Source organism: Chiloscyllium punctatum, chromosome 3, assembly GCF_047496795.1.
Source record: "Chiloscyllium punctatum isolate Juve2018m chromosome 3, sChiPun1.3, whole genome shotgun sequence".
NCBI lineage: Eukaryota > Metazoa > Chordata > Chondrichthyes > Orectolobiformes > Hemiscylliidae > Chiloscyllium > Chiloscyllium punctatum.
This window is the reverse complement of record NC_092741.1, coordinates 59280048-59298478: the sequence shown is the minus strand read 5'-3', so window position 1 is coordinate 59298478 and position 18431 is coordinate 59280048. Positions and strand designations below refer to the sequence as shown.

The 18431-nt window shown below is 42.0% G+C and overlaps 1 protein-coding gene across 25 annotated transcripts in view; it reads left to right on the top strand.

Moving 5' to 3' along the window:
• eya4 (EYA transcriptional coactivator and phosphatase 4) overlaps positions 1–18431 on the top strand; it is a 621540-nt gene that overhangs the window by 477570 nt on the left and 125539 nt on the right. For all 25 annotated transcript variants that reach the window (XM_072553780.1, XM_072553791.1, XM_072553781.1 and 22 more), the window contains 3 exons: positions 7709–7775; positions 16518–16660; positions 16821–16943. In XM_072553780.1, coding sequence (XP_072409881.1) covers positions 7709–7775; positions 16518–16660; positions 16821–16943 — 333 coding nt within the window. The remainder of the gene's footprint in view (positions 1–7708; positions 7776–16517; positions 16661–16820; positions 16944–18431) is intronic.

The window sequence follows — 18431 nt, the reverse complement described above, 5'->3', positions numbered from 1 at the left end:
ACTCTTCAATTGCTTGATGAGTGCAGCTGTAAGAAGATACAATAAGCTCAACAGCACCTCGGCCAAAGCTGCTTGATGAGCTCTGTGGGCACTGTGCTAGTATTGTGTACCATTTAAAAGATGCATTGCTGCTTTAACACCACCTGTCCAACTCATATTCTCTACCTCTAGAAGAACAAGGATAGCAAACTCCAAGACACCTGCAAAATACACATTACGCTGACATGAATCTCTGCTCCTTTGCTGTCACTGAATCCCCCTTCCAGATAGCATGGTGGGTTTATCTACACCACGTATAATACAGCAGTTCAAGATGTGACTCATCACCATCTTCTCAATTGGCATTAGAGATGGGCAGTAAATGCTGAAAATTATGGCATTCACATCTGTTGATAGATTTTGTAAAGTAATCTGTTATGTAATTGTTACACACCAGAGTCAGTACTTTTTATATGTTAGTTTGGAAAAGATATATCTAACAGGCATTTTTCTTAATCTTATTCTTATTGATCAAGAGGTGGTAGTGATAACATGATCCTGTAAGATTCCCACTGGGGTATGCTACTTTTTTATAACAATGTACTCATCATAAATATATTAGTAATCCCGATCAATATCAGTGAAATCACAGATTGAGATATTTGGCATCTGTGTTTGGCTACCATCTGTGGGATTATGACTGAATGACATGTACCAGGTTACAAATGAGAAGTGCTGTGAAGAATTGGCAGTCGTTTAAGTTAGCACATGCAGGAGTAGTATAGACACAGATACTGTATTGGGATAATGTTTCCACTCTGGTGAAATTAGCAATCCAAGCGCACACTACACCCTGACTCATATTTAGGACTGAACATAAAATCTTGCATGTACCAATCAAATAATATTTTGTATTCTTTGATATACTTGAGAATGGTAACTTGATGCAGTTTTATAAATATAGCCAGGAATTAATTTAGCACAAAAATGTGTTCTTCAATCAGAATATATCTTTACCATCTGAGTAACGCAATTTAAACGACAGAAAATGACTTTGTTTGGTAATACAGAACTTAAGCATTGCAAAAAAGAGACAGAAGTTGAAGATTTTTATCATACAATCATCAAAACTAGGACACAAGAAACGCATCAGAAAACAGACACTATTTTAAATGGTATGAGAAGAGGGTGGGGTGGCACAGTAGCTCAATAGTTAGCACTGCTGCCTCACATAACCAGGGACCCTGGTTCAATTTCAGCTTCAGGTGACTGTCTGTGTGGAGTTTGCACCTTCTCCCCGTGTCTGTGTATGTTTCCTCTGGATGCTCTGGCTTCTTCCCACAGTCCAAAGATGTGCAGGTTTGTTGGATTGGCCACGATAAATTGCACATAATGTCCATGGATGTACAGTTTATGTCAATTAGCCATGGGAAATGCAGGGTTACAGGGTAGGGGATTGGATGCTGTTTGGATGGTTAGTATGGACTGAATAGCCTGCTTCCACACTGTGTGGATTCAGTGATTGTTTGGTCCTTCATTGGCATGGAGATACAGAAAGATCAGTTAACTGTCAGGCTTAATTCTCAGACCAGGCACGTAGTTTTTTTAATTGGTCAGTGTGTTGCATGGGGCTGCAGCAGAAAATTGATAATGTCCAGGACCCCTTTTTGTGTAAAAGGTGCAACATATGCACAGATTCCTTTTCCTTCAAACAGTTGGGTCGTGTATCTTTCTATTTCTAGCACGTGCTAATACTCAGTTAGCAGAAGCTTATCAGAGTAATTGATCTGGAACCATTGTCTGCTTCATGGGTATCTCGACTAAAAAAACTTTGAGCTTTTGATCATGTCCTAAAATGCTTGAAACAGCAGTGGATATCAGTACTCTGCAGTAATTTGAAACAATCCTGTTCACAGAAGATAACCCTGAATTAGCATCAACCTTCAGGAGTAATGAAGTGTTCAAACATGTTAAAACTTTAGCATGCTTTTGCGGAAGCATTCAGGAATGCTGAAAACTGTTCCAAGGCAATCATGAGTGATCACCAGCACTGAAGGAGCAGCACAGCCAGCTGGGCGAGATGGACCTCTGTCATTATAATTGACTGATGAAACACATGTACATTTCACACCTGCAGTTTTCAAATGCATGCAAAAGTCTAGAAGAGTTGTGGAGACAATAAAAATGTCATCAACTCTGCTTATCAACTGGGAATCAGCCCTGACAAAGTGATTTGGACCCCCAATTCAGAACCCTGCAGTCAACTAAGAGACCTTTGTATATACTCCAGACATAGTTTCTGGGTAGGCAGAAAGCATTCAAAAACAGCTGGGGCATAGTTTTCCACAACTGCTCATTAACTCATTCAGTATTGCCGGAAAAAAAACTTAGCATTTATTTTCAAACTTTTTCCCATGAGTTTCGCTTGTCCCATCCAGTTTTCTGGCAGGCTAACCCCTCCCTCTGCAGCACCTCCATACGTGCTCCCCCAAGGTAACCTCTGTGTGACCAACTCTGTGTTTAAAACAAATGACTGTCCTCCAAAGGGGTGGGGATGGGGAAGGTGATAAATGAGTCAACAAAATAACAATGTAAATGGGGGAGTGTTGGGAGAGTTAAAAGGTATATCATGAGAAATGAAAACGAGCAACTCACCAACTTGCCAGGCATCTTTGATCGTATGTTCCAACCCATGACCACTGCCACCTAGATGGACCACCTGGATATATAGATCAACACCAGCTAGTTCTCCTCCAACCCACACATCACTCTGACTGGGCACTCCAGTGCCATTCCTTCACTTATTGCTGGTTTAGCAACCTGAAAGTTATTTCATAATACCCTCCATTTACATGGACAGTGTTCTTGAGTGCCTGACATCTTGGAACTGGCCATGAAATGTGACCCAGGATAGCAACGAAGGCACCACTGCTCCTGCCACTCATCCCTCACAACAACGGTGAACTCAGCTGCCTGCTAACAGAAGTGAAGAGTGTAGTCCCGCCCACCATCCAGGCTGTGCTAATGCTGAAGAAAGCCAGACATCTAGCAAGGTTTACACCTTAAAGGAGCAAGATGAGAAAAGCTGAAAAAAAATATTGTAAATCAATATTTTTTAAGTAAACCACTACCACCCAATATGTTTCACAGAACCATTGTGTTGCAGTTCAGCCCATCATTCCTGTTTGCCACCAAACCCTCTTTCCCAACTCTCAGGCCAGCCTCTTCGGGCCCACCAGAAATCCTAGCTGCTCAGACCTGTGTACCTGTGTCCACTGTTTCCCACAATCCTGATGTGTGCTCAACAACTCTGTGCTTGCCCCCTGCATTTGCAAGACAAAACCCACTGTCTTGCCTTGGGACTGCAATCCCTTTTTTCTCTGCCCTGTCTTGAGACTACAGCCTGCACCTGCGCCCATCTCACAATTCTCCCATAGCTCTTTCTTCCAACCCCCAATTAGAGTCATAGAGTCATAGAGACGTACAGCATGGAAACAGACCCTTCGGTCCAACCTGTCCATGCCGACCAGATATCCCAACCCAATCTAGTCCCACCTGTCAGCACCCAGCCCATATCCCTCCAAACCCTTCCTATTCATATACCCATCCAAATGCCTCTTAAGTGTTGCAATTGTACCAGCCTCCACCACATCCTCTGGCAGCTCATTCCATACACGTACCACCCTCTGCGTTAAAAGGTTGCCCCTTAGGTCTCTTTTATATCTTTCCCCTCTCACCCTAAACCTATGCCCTCTAGTTCTGGACTCCCCAACCCCAGGGAAAAGACTTTGCCAATTTATCCTATCCATGCCCCTCATAATTTTGTAAACCTCTATAAGGTCACCCCTCAGCCTCCGACACTCCAGGGAAAACAGCCCCAGCCTGTTCAGCCTCTCCCTGTAGCTCAGATCCTCCAACCTGGCAACATCCTTGTAAATCTTTTCTGGACCCTTTCAAGTTTCACAACATCTCTCCGATAGGAAGGAGACCAGAATTGCACGTAATATTCCAACAGCGGCCTAACCAATGTCCTGTACAGCCGCAACATGACCTCCCAACTCCTGTACTCAATACTCTGACCAATAAAGGAAAGCATACCAAATGCCTTCTTCACTATCCTATCTACCTGCGACTCCACTTTCAAGGAGCTATGAACAAGGTCTCTTTGTTCAGCAACACTCCCTAGGACCTTACCATTAAGTGTATAAGTCCTGCTAAGATTTGCTTTCCCAAAATGCAGCACCTCACATTTATCTGAATTAAACTCCATCTACCACTTCTCAGCCCATTGGCCCATCTGGTCAAGATCCTGTTGTAATCTAAAGTAACCATCTTCGCTGTCCACTATACCTCCAATTTTGGTGTCATCTGCAAACTAACTAACTGTACCTCTTATGCTCACATCCAAATCATTTATGTAAATAACAAAAAGTAGAGGGCCCAGCACCAATCCTTGTGGCACTGCACTGGTCACAGGCCTCAGTCTGAAAAACAACCCTCCACCACCACCCTCTGTCTTCTACCTTTGAGCCAGTTCTGCATCCAAATGGCTAATTCTCCCTGTATTCCATGAGATCTAACCTTGCTAATCAGTCTCCCATGGGGAACCTTGTCGAATGCCTTACAGAAGTCCATATAGATCACATCTACTGCTCTGCCCTCATCAATCTTCTTTGTTACTTCATCAGAAAACTCACACTCCACCTCAGCATCTTCCCTGCACTCCTACTGCACCATCTTTGAAACCTTTCTCACAAACTCCCTTTTGCCCCACCCTCTGGTCTCAGGATGCTACCTTTTCCACTCTCCTAGGCTTGTGTCTACTGTATCTTCCTCTGCGAAAACCCAACCTTGATCTCCCAGCCCATGGACTTCCCAAAGGCCACTATCACCACTGTCTCCTTTCCACACTATCCACCGTCATGGCTCCCATATCAGCCGAACCGAAATAACTTCCACTTTGGCTCAGCACTTCTCCAAGGATAAATAAGCAATTTAAAAACTCTGTTGTGTTATAATAACTAACTTAGTAATTATCATAGAGTCATACAGCATGGAAACAGACCCTTCAGTCCAACTAGTCCACGCCAACCATGTTCCCAAACTAAACAAGTCCCACTTGACTACATTGGCCCACATTCCTCCAAACCTTTCCTTGTTATTTACTTATCCAAATGTCTTTTACATGTTTTAATTGTATCTGCATCCACTACTTCCTCTGGCAGTTCATTCCACATACAAACCACTCTCTGTGTAAAAGAGTTGCCCTCATGTCCTTTTTAATTCTTTCTCCTTTCACCTTAAAAATATGGCCCCTAGTTTTGAACCTCCCCACCCTAAAGAAAAGATTCTTGCTGTTCACCTTATATCTGCCTTTCATGGTTTTATAAATCTGAATAAGGTCACTCCTCAATTTCCTATGCTCCAGTAAAGAAGAAGTCCCAGCCTATCTTTATAACTCAAATCCTCCAGCCCTAGTTAATCTTTTCTGACCCCTTCAGTTTAACAATATCTTCTGATAGCAGGGTGTAACTAATAGTAATAATGCTATCATGATCACTATAGTGATTTGTCTGTGTGAAACAATCCCACACTTTGCAGCTGGGACTCAGAAAAATTTTAATCCTTGAGTTTTTCGTTTTCTTGATCACTTCTAGTTGAGAAAACTTTTGCATCAACTTAATCCCTTATCCGTTGACTTCCTGTGATTTCCACTGAATGAGCACTGTGTGATTTCGTTTCAGTGTCATTGATTTCTGTAGATCGTTACTACACATTGAGTGATAATTGAATAGCATGAAACTCAAATGGAACTCTTTGGAACACAGAGCATTGCAAATAAATGCTATTGAATGCTGTTTTGTACAGAACGGTATTAAAATTTTCTGATAGCAGGGCTGCCTTCCAACATGACCTTTTTCATTGTTTTAGCCTATTTCCGGTGAAATAAGCTCAAAGTAGCATCAGAACCTAGCAGAAACTCTACCATGATATTTTGATTTTGTTTGGAAATAAGCTGGTCAAGACAAGATTATATTTTTCAAATGTAGGAGGATATAAATATATCCCCTTTGAGACCAATACTGATGTTTCTATTTGTCATCAACTTTTAATTTTATGGTTCAATTAGATTCAATCAATTAAATTCCCTTATTCCTCCAAAGGAAATGAAACATTTGAAGTTTATATTTCCTTGTTTCATCTGGGTGGAATGAAATATTTGCAATTTCTGTCATGAATCTTGAGCAAGAAAATGGCAAGCGCTTCCTGTTCGGTCAGAAGCAGAGCTGGAAATAAAAGGCGACTTTGATTCAACCTTATCGTCATGTTTTTATTTCTGTATGTACAAAAGAAAATAGAAAGAGTGAAAAGAAAATCCCACATTAGAATAGTTCATTCCATTCCTGTGAGTTCTTACCTTATCTAAATTGGAAAAAGAACAAATGGAGACATTTACAGCTGGGCTCATATGGATCTACTTTAGCAGTCATTTGTTATTACTGAATAGTATTATGAATACCACAGTTTCTTCGATCTATCCAGCTAGGAACATTACTGACCTGGTTCACTATTATTTAATTGGTCAGAGATATCTTAAACTTTTTTTGGGTCATTTTCTTTCAGTTATGCAATCCCCAAATTATTCAAAGGGGGAAACTTAACCTTGAAACACATATGGTTTTATTTTTGTAAATTAAGTTTGCATCTAAGCATTGAAAATCTAAGTAACCAAACAAAATTTATCAGAATCCACAATCAAAATATTGCACACAGATGGAAGAAGTAATATGGTGAATTGATGGAGTTGTGAGGTTAATATTCAGCATTGAGTGAGCTCATATATATATTTTATATACATATAACAGGCACGATGATAACAACCAATCCCACATAGTTTCCTTGCATGGAGGGGTGGAGCAACAGTAGTCCTCTATGGTACATGAGCAAACTCTGAACCTCTCCACCCTGGACCTTCCTCCTCTCTAATCACAAATAGATCTGGACCTTCCCCTCCCCCAACTCCCATCCCTGGCCCCTGATCCTGAGAATATTCCTGGCAGCAATGTCCTGCCACCAGAATCCCAAAACTGCCGTTCGAGCACATAATGATTCCCATCAGGTTTAGGGTGCGAGTCAGTGTTGGATAAGTTCATTGAGATCCCACTTTTAAAGTCTCCTTGGCTTTACACTGTGGTAGGGGCATAGGAGTAGGGTGACATGATTTGTGAGTTTGTTGCCAGCCTCAGCTATCCCCACACCGCAGTTGAAACTGAGCTGTTCATTGCTTGAAAGTTTACGACTGCACCTCTCAGAAGTTGAATTTTCACAGGTAATAACATACAGTATGAGAACTAACTTAAAATTTTTGAACCTAGACTCTTGCAGGTCAATATTTAGGCCTTCAAACCCATATTCCATTTGTATCTTCTGAATTCCAGCTGCAACAATATGGCAGGACTAATGCATGCAATCAGTACAACATAAAATCTAGTATTTTTATATTCCTACCGACATTTTTACTGACGTTTTAATCTGTGTTTGTTGCAATTCCTTTAACCATGTTAAATTTTATTTTTCATGCATCATGCACTTAATTCTGCAGATGCCTAACTGTTAAAGTTTATTTTGTCATCTCACACCTGCTTTACTTGAGTTTGTGCCACAAAATCAAAATGCATTTGTTCTGCTTGTCATTTAATGTTTCACATGTCTTTTCTTTTTCCTGTAGTAATAACAAGTAGTGGCTATAGTCCAAGAGGAATACACCAATACTCACCACAGCTCTATCCTTCCAAGTAAGTACAAAAAACAGTTTGTCGTTGAAATGGAATGTTTTCCTCATCTTTATTCATACATAGATTTATATGCAAACAGAATTGTGTCTCTGCCTGGATTCTATTATTACAATTTCTCAAGAAAACCACATCTTCTATGTTATTTCTGATAATGGCATCAAATAAAACAATATTATGTTTTGAGAACATAGAACAGGCCCTTCGGCCCACCACGTACGTACAGACCATGATGCCATTCCCATCTGTACCTCTCATGTTCATGTGTCTGGTTAAATGCCACTTAAACATTGCTAATATAACTGCTTCTATTGTCTCCTCTGGCAGTACATTCCAGGCACCCATCATCCTCTGTGTAATAAAAACATGCCTCACACATCTTCTTTGAACTTTTCCCATAAGACCACAAGACTTAGGAGCAGAAATTAAGCCATTCAGTCCATTGAGTCTGCTCCACCATTCAATCATGGCTGATACGTTTGTCAACCCCATCTCATGCATTCTCCCCATAACCCTTGATCCTCAAAATATACTCAATGACCTGACCTCCATAACATTCTGTGGAAATGGATTCCATAGGTTCACTGCTCTACGGCTGAAGAAGTTTCTCCTCATCTCCATTCTAAAAGGTCTTCCCTTTACTAAAAGCCTGTGCTCTCGGGTCCTACTCTCTCCTCCCAATGGAAACATCTTCTGACATCCACTCTGTCTAGGTCATTCAGTATTCTGTATGTTTCAATTAGATTCCCCCCTCATCCTTCTAAACTCCATCCAGTATAAACCCAGAGTCCTCAAATGTTGCTCATATGTTAAGCTTTTAATTCCTGGGACCATTCTCGTGAACCTCCTCTGAACATGCTCCAGGGCCAGTACAACCTTTCTGAGATATGGGCCCTAAAACTACACATAATATTCCAAATGTAGTCTGACCAGAGCTTTATAGAGCCTCAGAAGTACACTACTTCTCTTATATTCACGTCCTCTCAAAATAAATGCCATCATTGCATTTGCCTTCCTAACTACTGATTCAACCTGTAAGTTTACCTTGAGAGAATCCTGGACTCGAGCTCAAATGAATTCTAATGAAATCTGATGAACTCAGATTTCTCCAGTTTCCTCATTTCCCCTCCCCCCACCTTGTCCCAACACTCCTCCATCGCCAGACCAAAGCAACACGACAGTTGGAGGAAGAGCGCCTCATCTTCCGCCTAGGATCCCTCCCATCACAAGGGATGAACTCAGATTTCTCCAGTTTCCTCATTTCTCCTCCCCCCCACCTTGCCTCAGTCCCAACTATCACCCTCACCTTATCACCCTCACCTTAGCCTCCTTCCACCTATCGCATTTCCAACGTCCCTCCCCCAAGTCCCTCCTCCCTACCTTTTATCTTAGCCTGCTGGACACCCTTTCCTCATTCCTGAAGAAGGGCTCATGCTAGAAACGTCGATTCTCCTGCTCCTTGGATGCTGCCTGACCTGCTGCGCTTTTCCAGCAACACATTTTCAGCTCTGATTGCCAGCATCTGCAGTCCTCACTTTCTCCTAGAGCTCTAAGTCTTTACACTTCAGATTTCTGAATTTTCTCCCCATTTAGAAAATAGCCCTTACCTCTATCCTTCCTACCAATGTACATGACCTCTCACTTTCCCACTTTGTACTCCATCTGCCACTTCTTTGCCCACTCTCCTAACCTGTCCAAATCCTTCTGCAGCCTCCCTGCCTCCTTGATGCTACCTGTCCCTCTACCTATCTTTGTATCATCTGCATATATAGCCAGAATGCCCACAGTTCCTTCACCAGTGTGGTTCCAACTCTGAGTCTTATGGAACACCACTTGTCACCAGCTGCCATTCTGAAAAGACCATTTTATCCCTACTCTCTACTTTTTGCCAGGTAGCCAGCTTCTATCCATGCTAACACCTTGCCTCTGGCACCATGGGCCCTTATTTTACTCAGTCGCCTCCTGTGCAGCATCTTGTCAAAGGCCTCTTGAAATCCAGGTACATCACATCCATTGGCTCTCCTTGGTCTAATCTGCCCATTCCTTCCTCAAAGAATGCTAGCAGATTGGTCAGGCATAACCTCCCCTTGATTAAACCATGCTGACTTTGCCCTATATTACCATACACTTCCAAGTATTCAGAAATCTCATCCTTCGCAACAGATTTCACAATCTTACTCACAACCGAGGTTAGGCTAATCAGTCTGTAATTTTCCGTCTTTTGCCTTACTCCCTTTTTAAACAGGGGTGTCACGTTAATGATTTTCCAGTCCTCTGGGACCCTCCCTGATTGTAATGATTCCTGAAAGATCACCACTAACGCCTCCACTATCTCTTCAGCTATCTCCCTGAGAACTCTGGAATGTAGTCCATCTGATTTATCCACCTTCTGGCCATTCAGTTTTTCTAGCACCTTCTCTTTGGTGATGGCCACCATACTCAGCTCTGCCCCCTCATTCTCTTGAATTTTTGAGATATTACTCGTGTTTATCACCCTGAAGACCGACACAAAGTAATTATTCAACTCCTAAGCCTTTTCTTTGTTTCCCACTACTATCTCTCCAGCGTCATTTTCCTGTGGCCCAATGTCTACTTCTGCCTCTCTTTTTGCCCTTTATGTATCTAAAGAAACTTTTACAGTCTTTCTTTTACATTGTTGGATAGCTGACCCTCTTATTTAATCTTCTCCCTCCTTATTTACTTTTTTTGTTGCCCTCTGTGGTCTTTGTAAGCTTCCCAATCCTCTGGCTTCCTGCTCTCCTTCACCACATTAAATGCTTTCTCTTTTGCTTTTATGCTATCCCTGACTTCCCTAGTCAGCCATGGTTGCCTCATCGAACCTGTACCATGCCTCTTAAGAGTTCCTTCACCTTAAGTTCCCTTATCAAGTCTGCCTCATTGCACAACACTAAATCCAATATTGCCTATTCCCTAGTGGGCTCCACCACAAGCTGCTCCAAAAAGCCATCACATAGACATTCCACAAATTCCTTTAGTTGCAATCCACTTCCAACCTGATTTTCCCACTCTACCTGCATATTGAAATCCCCCATAATCACTGTAACTTTGCCTTTCCTACACATCTTTTCTATCTCCTGGTGTATTTTGTGCTCTAGCTCCTGGCTACTATTTGGAGGCCTGTACATAACTGCAGCTGTGGTTTATTCACCTTTGCGGTTGCTCAATTTTACCCGCACAGATTCTTGCTCTTGACTTAATTTCTTACCAGTAAGGCAACCCCACCCTCTCTGCCCACCTGCCTATCTTTTCAATAGGGTATATATCCTTGAATTTTCAGCTCCTAATCCTGATCCCCTTGCAGCCATGTCCGCGTGATGCTCACCACATCACACTTACCAATTTTGATCTGCGCCACAAGCTCATTTACCTTATTCCTCATACTGAGTGCATTCAGATATAACACCTTCAGCCCCTCTTCTTATTGTTATTCGTTTGTCTAGTGTGCTTGAAGTTTTCCCCTCTCACCTTAAATCTATGCCCTGTAGTGTTTTATGTTTCCACTCTGGAGAAAAGGTTTGACTTTCCACCCTATCCATACTTCTCATATTTTTATGCATTTCTATCAAGTAACCCCTCAGCCTCCAACCCTTCAGTGAAAACAATCCAAGTTTGTCCCACCTCTTCTTAGAGCTAATATGCTTCAATCAAGGCAGTGTTTTTGTTTTCACTCTCTCCAAAACCTTCCAATGGTGTGTTGACCAGACCACGCATGATGCTCTAAATGTGGCCTAACATAAAGCTTTATAGAGCTGCAACATGACATGCTAACCTTTATATCCAATGCCCCAACCTATGAAGGCAAGCACACTGTCAGCCTTCTTTACCACCTTATCTACTTGCATTGAAACTTTCAGGGATCTATGGACTTGTACCCAAAGATTCCTCTGTCTATCAATGATCTTAAGGGTCCTGCCATTTACAGTTTATTTTCTTTTTACATTTGACATCCCAAAATGCATTGCCTCACACTTGTCCGGATTAAAGTCTATCTGATATTTCTTTGTGCAACTTTCTAACTGATCTATATCCTGCTGTATCCTTTGACAAGCTTCCTCAGTATCTACAACTCCACCAATCTGCAAACTTACTAATCAGACCATCAACATTTTCATCCAAGTAATTATATATATATATATATATATATATATATATAATATATTACAAACAACAGAGGTCCAAGCACTGATCCTTGCATGTCACAGACTTCCAGTCAGAAAAATACCACTCCACAACTACCCACTGTCTTCTGTAAGCAAACCAATTTTGTATCCTACTCACCGACTCCCCATGGATCCCATTTAATCTAGATTTAAATCTTCTGGACAAGCCTACCATGAGGGACTTTGTCAAGGGCTTTAGTAAAGTCAATGTAGACTGCCTTACCCTCATCAATTTGTCACTTAGAACATAGAACATTACAGCACATGCAGGCCCTTCAGCCCTTGATGTTGTGCCGGCCTTTTATCATACTCTAAGATCAGACTAACCTACATACCCTGCATTGTACTATTTTCCATGTGCCTATCCAAGAGTCGCCTAAATGTCCCGGATGTATCTGCCTCTACCATGACGGCAGGCAGTGCGTTCCACGCACCCACCACTCTCTGCATAAAGAACTTACTTCTGATTACTTTCTCCAATCACCTTAAAATTATGACCACTAATGACAGCCATTTCTACTCTCTAGGAAAGTCTCTGGTTATCTACTCTGTCTCTCAACATCTTGTACACCTCTATCAGTCATTTCTCATCCTTCTTCGCTCCAATGAGAAAAGCCCTAGCTCCCTCAACCATTCTTACATTGACATGCCCTCCAGTCCAGGCAACATCCTGGTAAATCTTCTCTGCACTGCCTCTGAAGCTTCCACATCTTACCTATAATGAGGCGACTAGAACTGAACACAATATTCCAAATGTAGTCTATCCAGGGCTCTACAGAGCTGCAGCATAACTTAGTGGCTCTTAAACTCAATACCCTGCTAATGAAAGCCAACACACCGTATGCCTTCTTGACACCCTATCATCTTGGATAACAATGTTGAGGGATCTATGGACATGGACCACAAGATCCCTCTGTTCCTCCATACTGCCAAGAATCTTGCCTTTAATCTTGTATTCTGCATTCAAATTCAACCTTCCAAGATGAATGACTTCACGCTATTCTAGGTCGAACTCCATCTGCCACATATCAGCCCAGTTCTACATCTTGTCAATGTCCCGTTGCAACCTACAACAGCCCTTCACACTATCCAACGTTTGTGTCACCAGCAAATTTACTAACTCACCGTTCCACATCTTCATCCAAGTCATTTGTAAAACTCACAAAGAACAGAGGTCCCAGAACCGATCCTTGCGGAACACCACTGGTCACCGAGCTCCAGGCTGAATGCTTTCCATCTACGACCACCCTCTGTCTTCTATGGGCCAGCCAATTCTGTATCCAGACAGACAGGTTTCCCTGTATCCCATGCCTCCTTACATTCTGAATGAGCCTACCATGGGAACCTTATCAAATGCCTTTCTCAGCACCACATCCACTGCTCTACCTTCATCAACATGTTTTGTCATATCCCTAAAAAATTCAATAAGGTTTGTGAGGCATGACCTGCCCCTCACAAAGCCATGCTGGCTATCTCTAATCAAACTATAGTTTTCCAAGTAATCATGAACCCTGTCTTTCGGAATCCTCTCCAATACGTTACCCACCACTTCCTCAAAAAACTTGATCAAATTTGTGAGAGAAGACCTTCCCCACAGAATGCATGCTGACTATCCCTACAATGTCCATTTATTTTCCCAAATCGATTAAATCTGGTCACTTAGAAGCTTTTCCAATAAATTCCATTGATGTAAGGCTTACTGAGTTAAAATTTCCAAGATTTTCCCTGTCTACCCTCTTAAATAAAGGATTAGCACAAACTGTTCATCACTTACCTGTTGGTAAAAAGAATACAAAGATCTCTAACAAAGCACTTCTGCAGCCCATTAATATCCTGGGATGGGTCCTGGGGACTTACCTCCCTTAATGTTTATCAAAACATCAGCACTTTCTCCTTACTATCGACATGCCCCAGAATATCAATATACCCCTCCCTAATCTTATCATCATCCATGTTTTTCTCCTCTGAAGTACCAAAGCGAAGTACTCATCATGGATCCCACCCAATTCCTTTGACTGCATGCATAAATTCCCTCCTTTATTCTTGAGTGGACCTACATTTTCTCTCACTACCCTCTTCCTCCTAATATATGTATAACATTCCTTGGGTTTCTCCTTAATCCTACTTGCCAAGAAATTTTGTGGTCACTTTTAGCCCTCCTAATTCCTTGTCTAATTTCTTTCCTTCTTCCTTTATATTCCTTAAGGGCCTTGTCTGATTTCAGTTTTTTAAACCTTACAAATGTTTCCTTTTCCTTTTCAACAAAAGTTTCAATATCTCTTGTTATCCAGGGTTCTTGAATCTTGTTATCCTTATCTTTCATCCTCTCAGGAACATGCTGGTCCTGAACTCTGATCGTTCAGCCTTTAAAAAACTTCCACATCAGATATGAATTTCCCTAAAACAGCCACCCCAATCTAATTTCTCCAGTTCCTGCTAAATACTGTTGCAATTAGCCTTCTCCCCCACAATTTAGTGCTTTCACACAAGGATCAATCTTATCCTTTTCAATAACTATCTTAAAACTTTTGGAATTATTATCACTGTTCCCAGAAGGCAGAGAGTTGGGATAAAAGGTTCTTTTTCAGAATGGCAGCCGGTGACGAGCGGTGTCCCGCAGGGTTCGGTGCTGGGGCCACAGCTGTTCGCATTATATATTAATGATTTGGATGAGGGAACCGGGGGCATTCTAGCGAAGTTTGCCGATGATACGAAGTTAGGTGGACAGGCAGGTAGTACTGAGGAAGTGGGGAGGCTACAGAAGGATCTAGACAGGTTGGGAGAGTGGTCCAGGAAATGGCTGATGGAATTTAACGTGAGCAAGTGCGAGGTCTTGCACTTTGGCAAAAAGAATAAAAGCATGGACTACTTTCTAAATGGTGAGAAAATTAATAAAGCCAAAGCACAAAGGGATCTGGGAGTGCTAGTCGAGGATTCTCTAAAGGTAAACATGCAGGTTGAGTCCGTGATTAAGAAAGCGAATGCAATGTTGTCTCTTATCTCAAGAGGGTTGGAATATAAAAGCAGAGATGTACTACTAAGACTTTATAAAGCTCTGGTTAGGCCCCATTTGGAGTACTGTGTCCAGTTTTGGTCCCCACACCTCAGGAAGGACATACTAGCACTGGAACGTGTCCAGCGGAGATTCACACGGATGATCCCTGGAATGACAGGTCTAGCATATGAGGAACGGCTGAGGATACTGGGATTGTATTCGTTGAAGTTGAGAAGATTAAGGGGAGATCTAATAGAGACGTACAAAATAATACATGGCTTTGAAAAGGTGGATGCTAGGAAATTGTTTCTGTTAGGCGAGGAGACTAGGACCCATGGACACAGCCTTAGAATTAGAGGGGGTCATTTCAGAACGGAAATGCGGAGACATTTCTTCAGCCAGAGAGTGGTGGGCCTGTGGAATTCATTGCCACGGAGTGCAGTGGAAGCCGGGACGCTAAATGTCTTCAAGGCCGAGATTGATAGATTCTTGTTGTCTAGAGGAATTAAGGGCTACGGGGAGAACGCTGGTAAGTGGAGCTGAAATGCGCATCAGCCATGATTGAATGGCGGAGTGGACTCGATGGGCCGAATGGCCTTACTTCCACTCCTATGTCTTATGGTCTTAAAATGCACCTCCACTGAAACTGTAATAACCTGGCCAGGCTTATTTCCCAGTACAAGGTCTAGTGTGACCCCTTTCCTAGTTGGACAATTGACATGTTGTTTCAAAACACCCACCTACATGCAACTAACAAATCCTCACCTGTCTAAGCCCCTGACATGAAGGAGGTCCCAATCAATATTGGGCAAGTTAAAATCATCCACTACAATAACCCTCTTACCATGATCTGCCCGACATATCGATTCCTCTATCTCCCACAGGTTATTGTGGTACCACTGATGTGGCTGTTGCTATTGCTTTCCCCTGAGTGGCAATCCATCCCCCCCCCCCCACCCAACTCCAACAACATCCAGAATGTTATACCTGTATGAAGAGGGGAATAGCCTTAGGAGACTCCAATATGACCTGCCTGTCCCTCCTGACGGTCACCTATCTTTCTGGCTGAACCTTTGTTGAAACTCTTATTGATAAAACTTTCAGCCTTGTGTATGTCCCTTACTACTGCTCCAACCAATTCAGGCAACATACTAGTCAGGGGCATTTCATTTCCACCTGATCACACATGTCTCACAGGAGGAGCAGACCACTGCTCTACCTGCTATTACTACCCACCAAGTAGCAATTGGATTAGAAGAAAAGACAAGACCATACCTTGCCTCATTCTTCTTAGCAAAACCCAAAGCCTGCACTTTGATCTCAACAGCACCACTTTGACCTGACAGACCCCTGTCCCACTAAAGCTTGTCTCCCTTTGATTTGTTGGAATTATAAGATTGGCATTGATGCTTTTCCCAAATAACTTGACATCACGAAGTAATCCCATAGAAATTTTCCAGAGGGGGGAATAAAGGCTCAATGTCACTGTTTAGCTCTGTAATGTGGATATAAGCTTGCCTTTTCTCTCTTTGTAATGTGCAGCTTGACATAGCTTTCTGTTCTCCACAGGCCATACCCACACATTCTTTCCACACCAGCAGTACAATCAATGACAGCTTATGCTGGACAAACCCAGTATTCAGGAATGCAGCAGCCTGCAGTCTATGCTGCGTATTCTCAGACAGGCCAGCACTATGGATTGCCCGCTTATGGTAAGGCACTTCTCTGAGGTTGTACTCAATTAATTATTAGTACGATGGTTATTTTGTTTAGTCAGTTGCCTCAATGTACACCAAAGAAATTTAAGCTTCATTTCAAGAAGCAATGTTAGAAAATTTCAAATTTAAACCAGTTTGTGTGCACTCTTATCAGGAATTAAGACAGAAGGGGGACTTCCACAAGCACAATCTGCATTGCAGACAGGATGCCTCAGCTACAGTCCAGGATTTGCTGCTCCCCAACCAGGCCAGACAGCATATTCCTATCAGATGCAAGGTTGGTGCTGTGTCCTTCTCTCCTTTCTGTCTGCCTACCAACTAATTCAGTTTTGATTTTTCTGATCCTGGTCTTATTCGAGATGGCAAACCATTAATTTTTAACCAGTATTTCAAGCTTTTAAAACAATTGTGCAAAGATTTGAAATAATCTTACATTTACAAAGCTATTCCACCAGCCTGATTACTTTGAAATGCCTCAATCTACATGTTACAATCAGAAATCATTTTAAACTTTGGGATATTTCTTCAAACTACAATGAAGCTGATTTACCTGAGCATTGGCCCAGAAAGTCCTTGGCTGCAGAGGTCAAGAAAATAACAGGTTACCTGGACCTTTGCTCCCTTTATTGTGCTCCCAGGTAGTGAGGTACCAGGAAGGGTTGTGCTAAGTTCCAGAGAACTGAACAAATTTAAAAGGTATATGGCAAAAATTTTATTCCTTCATCCAGCAGAACTTGTGTCTCTCACCCACAGATCCCCAGGAGGTTAGGGCTGTGTGTAGGTCATGTTAAAACTCAGTCAGTATAATACGGTTTGGGTACACTCCTGTTTCACAATTCCAGGATGGAGAGAGAGCCAACAAAATCAATTCCTTGAGTTTTGCTGAAAAAGGACTCACTCTTGTCGAAGTTTTTTATCTTGCACACATCGGAACATTTTACAAGAAAACACATTCAAGAGGAAACCAGTATTTATACTGCAGAAGAGTAGCATGTTGATTGGTTGGCAACTGGACAAGAATTACTGTGGAGAATACACCAGTTGAGTGATGATTGACGGTTAACTGCCAATCTTTGTTTAACTTTTAAACTAGGCAGGTAGACTCTGTTTGGTCAGGGCGTTTCTGATTGAGAAATTGGCCAGCAGTGGTTGTCACCTATTCTGTTGAGTTAAAACAGGCATACTGCATATTCAGTTTATTTCTGTCTACAACAAAAAGGGCCCGTGTATGAATATATGTAGCTTCCAACACCTGCATGTGAGACGGAATGACAATTCTAAATTTGCTGTCAGCATAATTCCTCACACATTCAGCTACATTATTCAGTCCAATTGCAGTATAACATCTAATGTTGTACCCAGTGTTGCAAGTTTTACAAGTGTGAACTAGTTGGATATGGGTAATACTTTGCTTGTTACAAGTAGCCAAAGGAACATGCTGTTTGATACAATCCACCAGTCTTTAGGATGCATGGCCTGCATAGCTAGCATCACAGCAGCATTGAAATTCACAGCCCACATTACTAATTTGTGTGATGGAACATTTCTTGGCTTGAAGGCAACATTCTGGAAATGACAAACACCAGTTGGGTTACTACTGCGTTGTAGTAGTAATATGAAACAACTAGTTTCATCGGCATTCAGCATTAATTGTTGTATTTGCTAAGGCAACACCTCTCCCAATCAGAGTTGCAGTTGTCAAACCATTAGCATTTTCTTCATATGCAGTCTAAGTGTTGTTTGCCCTTGAATTTGTATTCTTGCA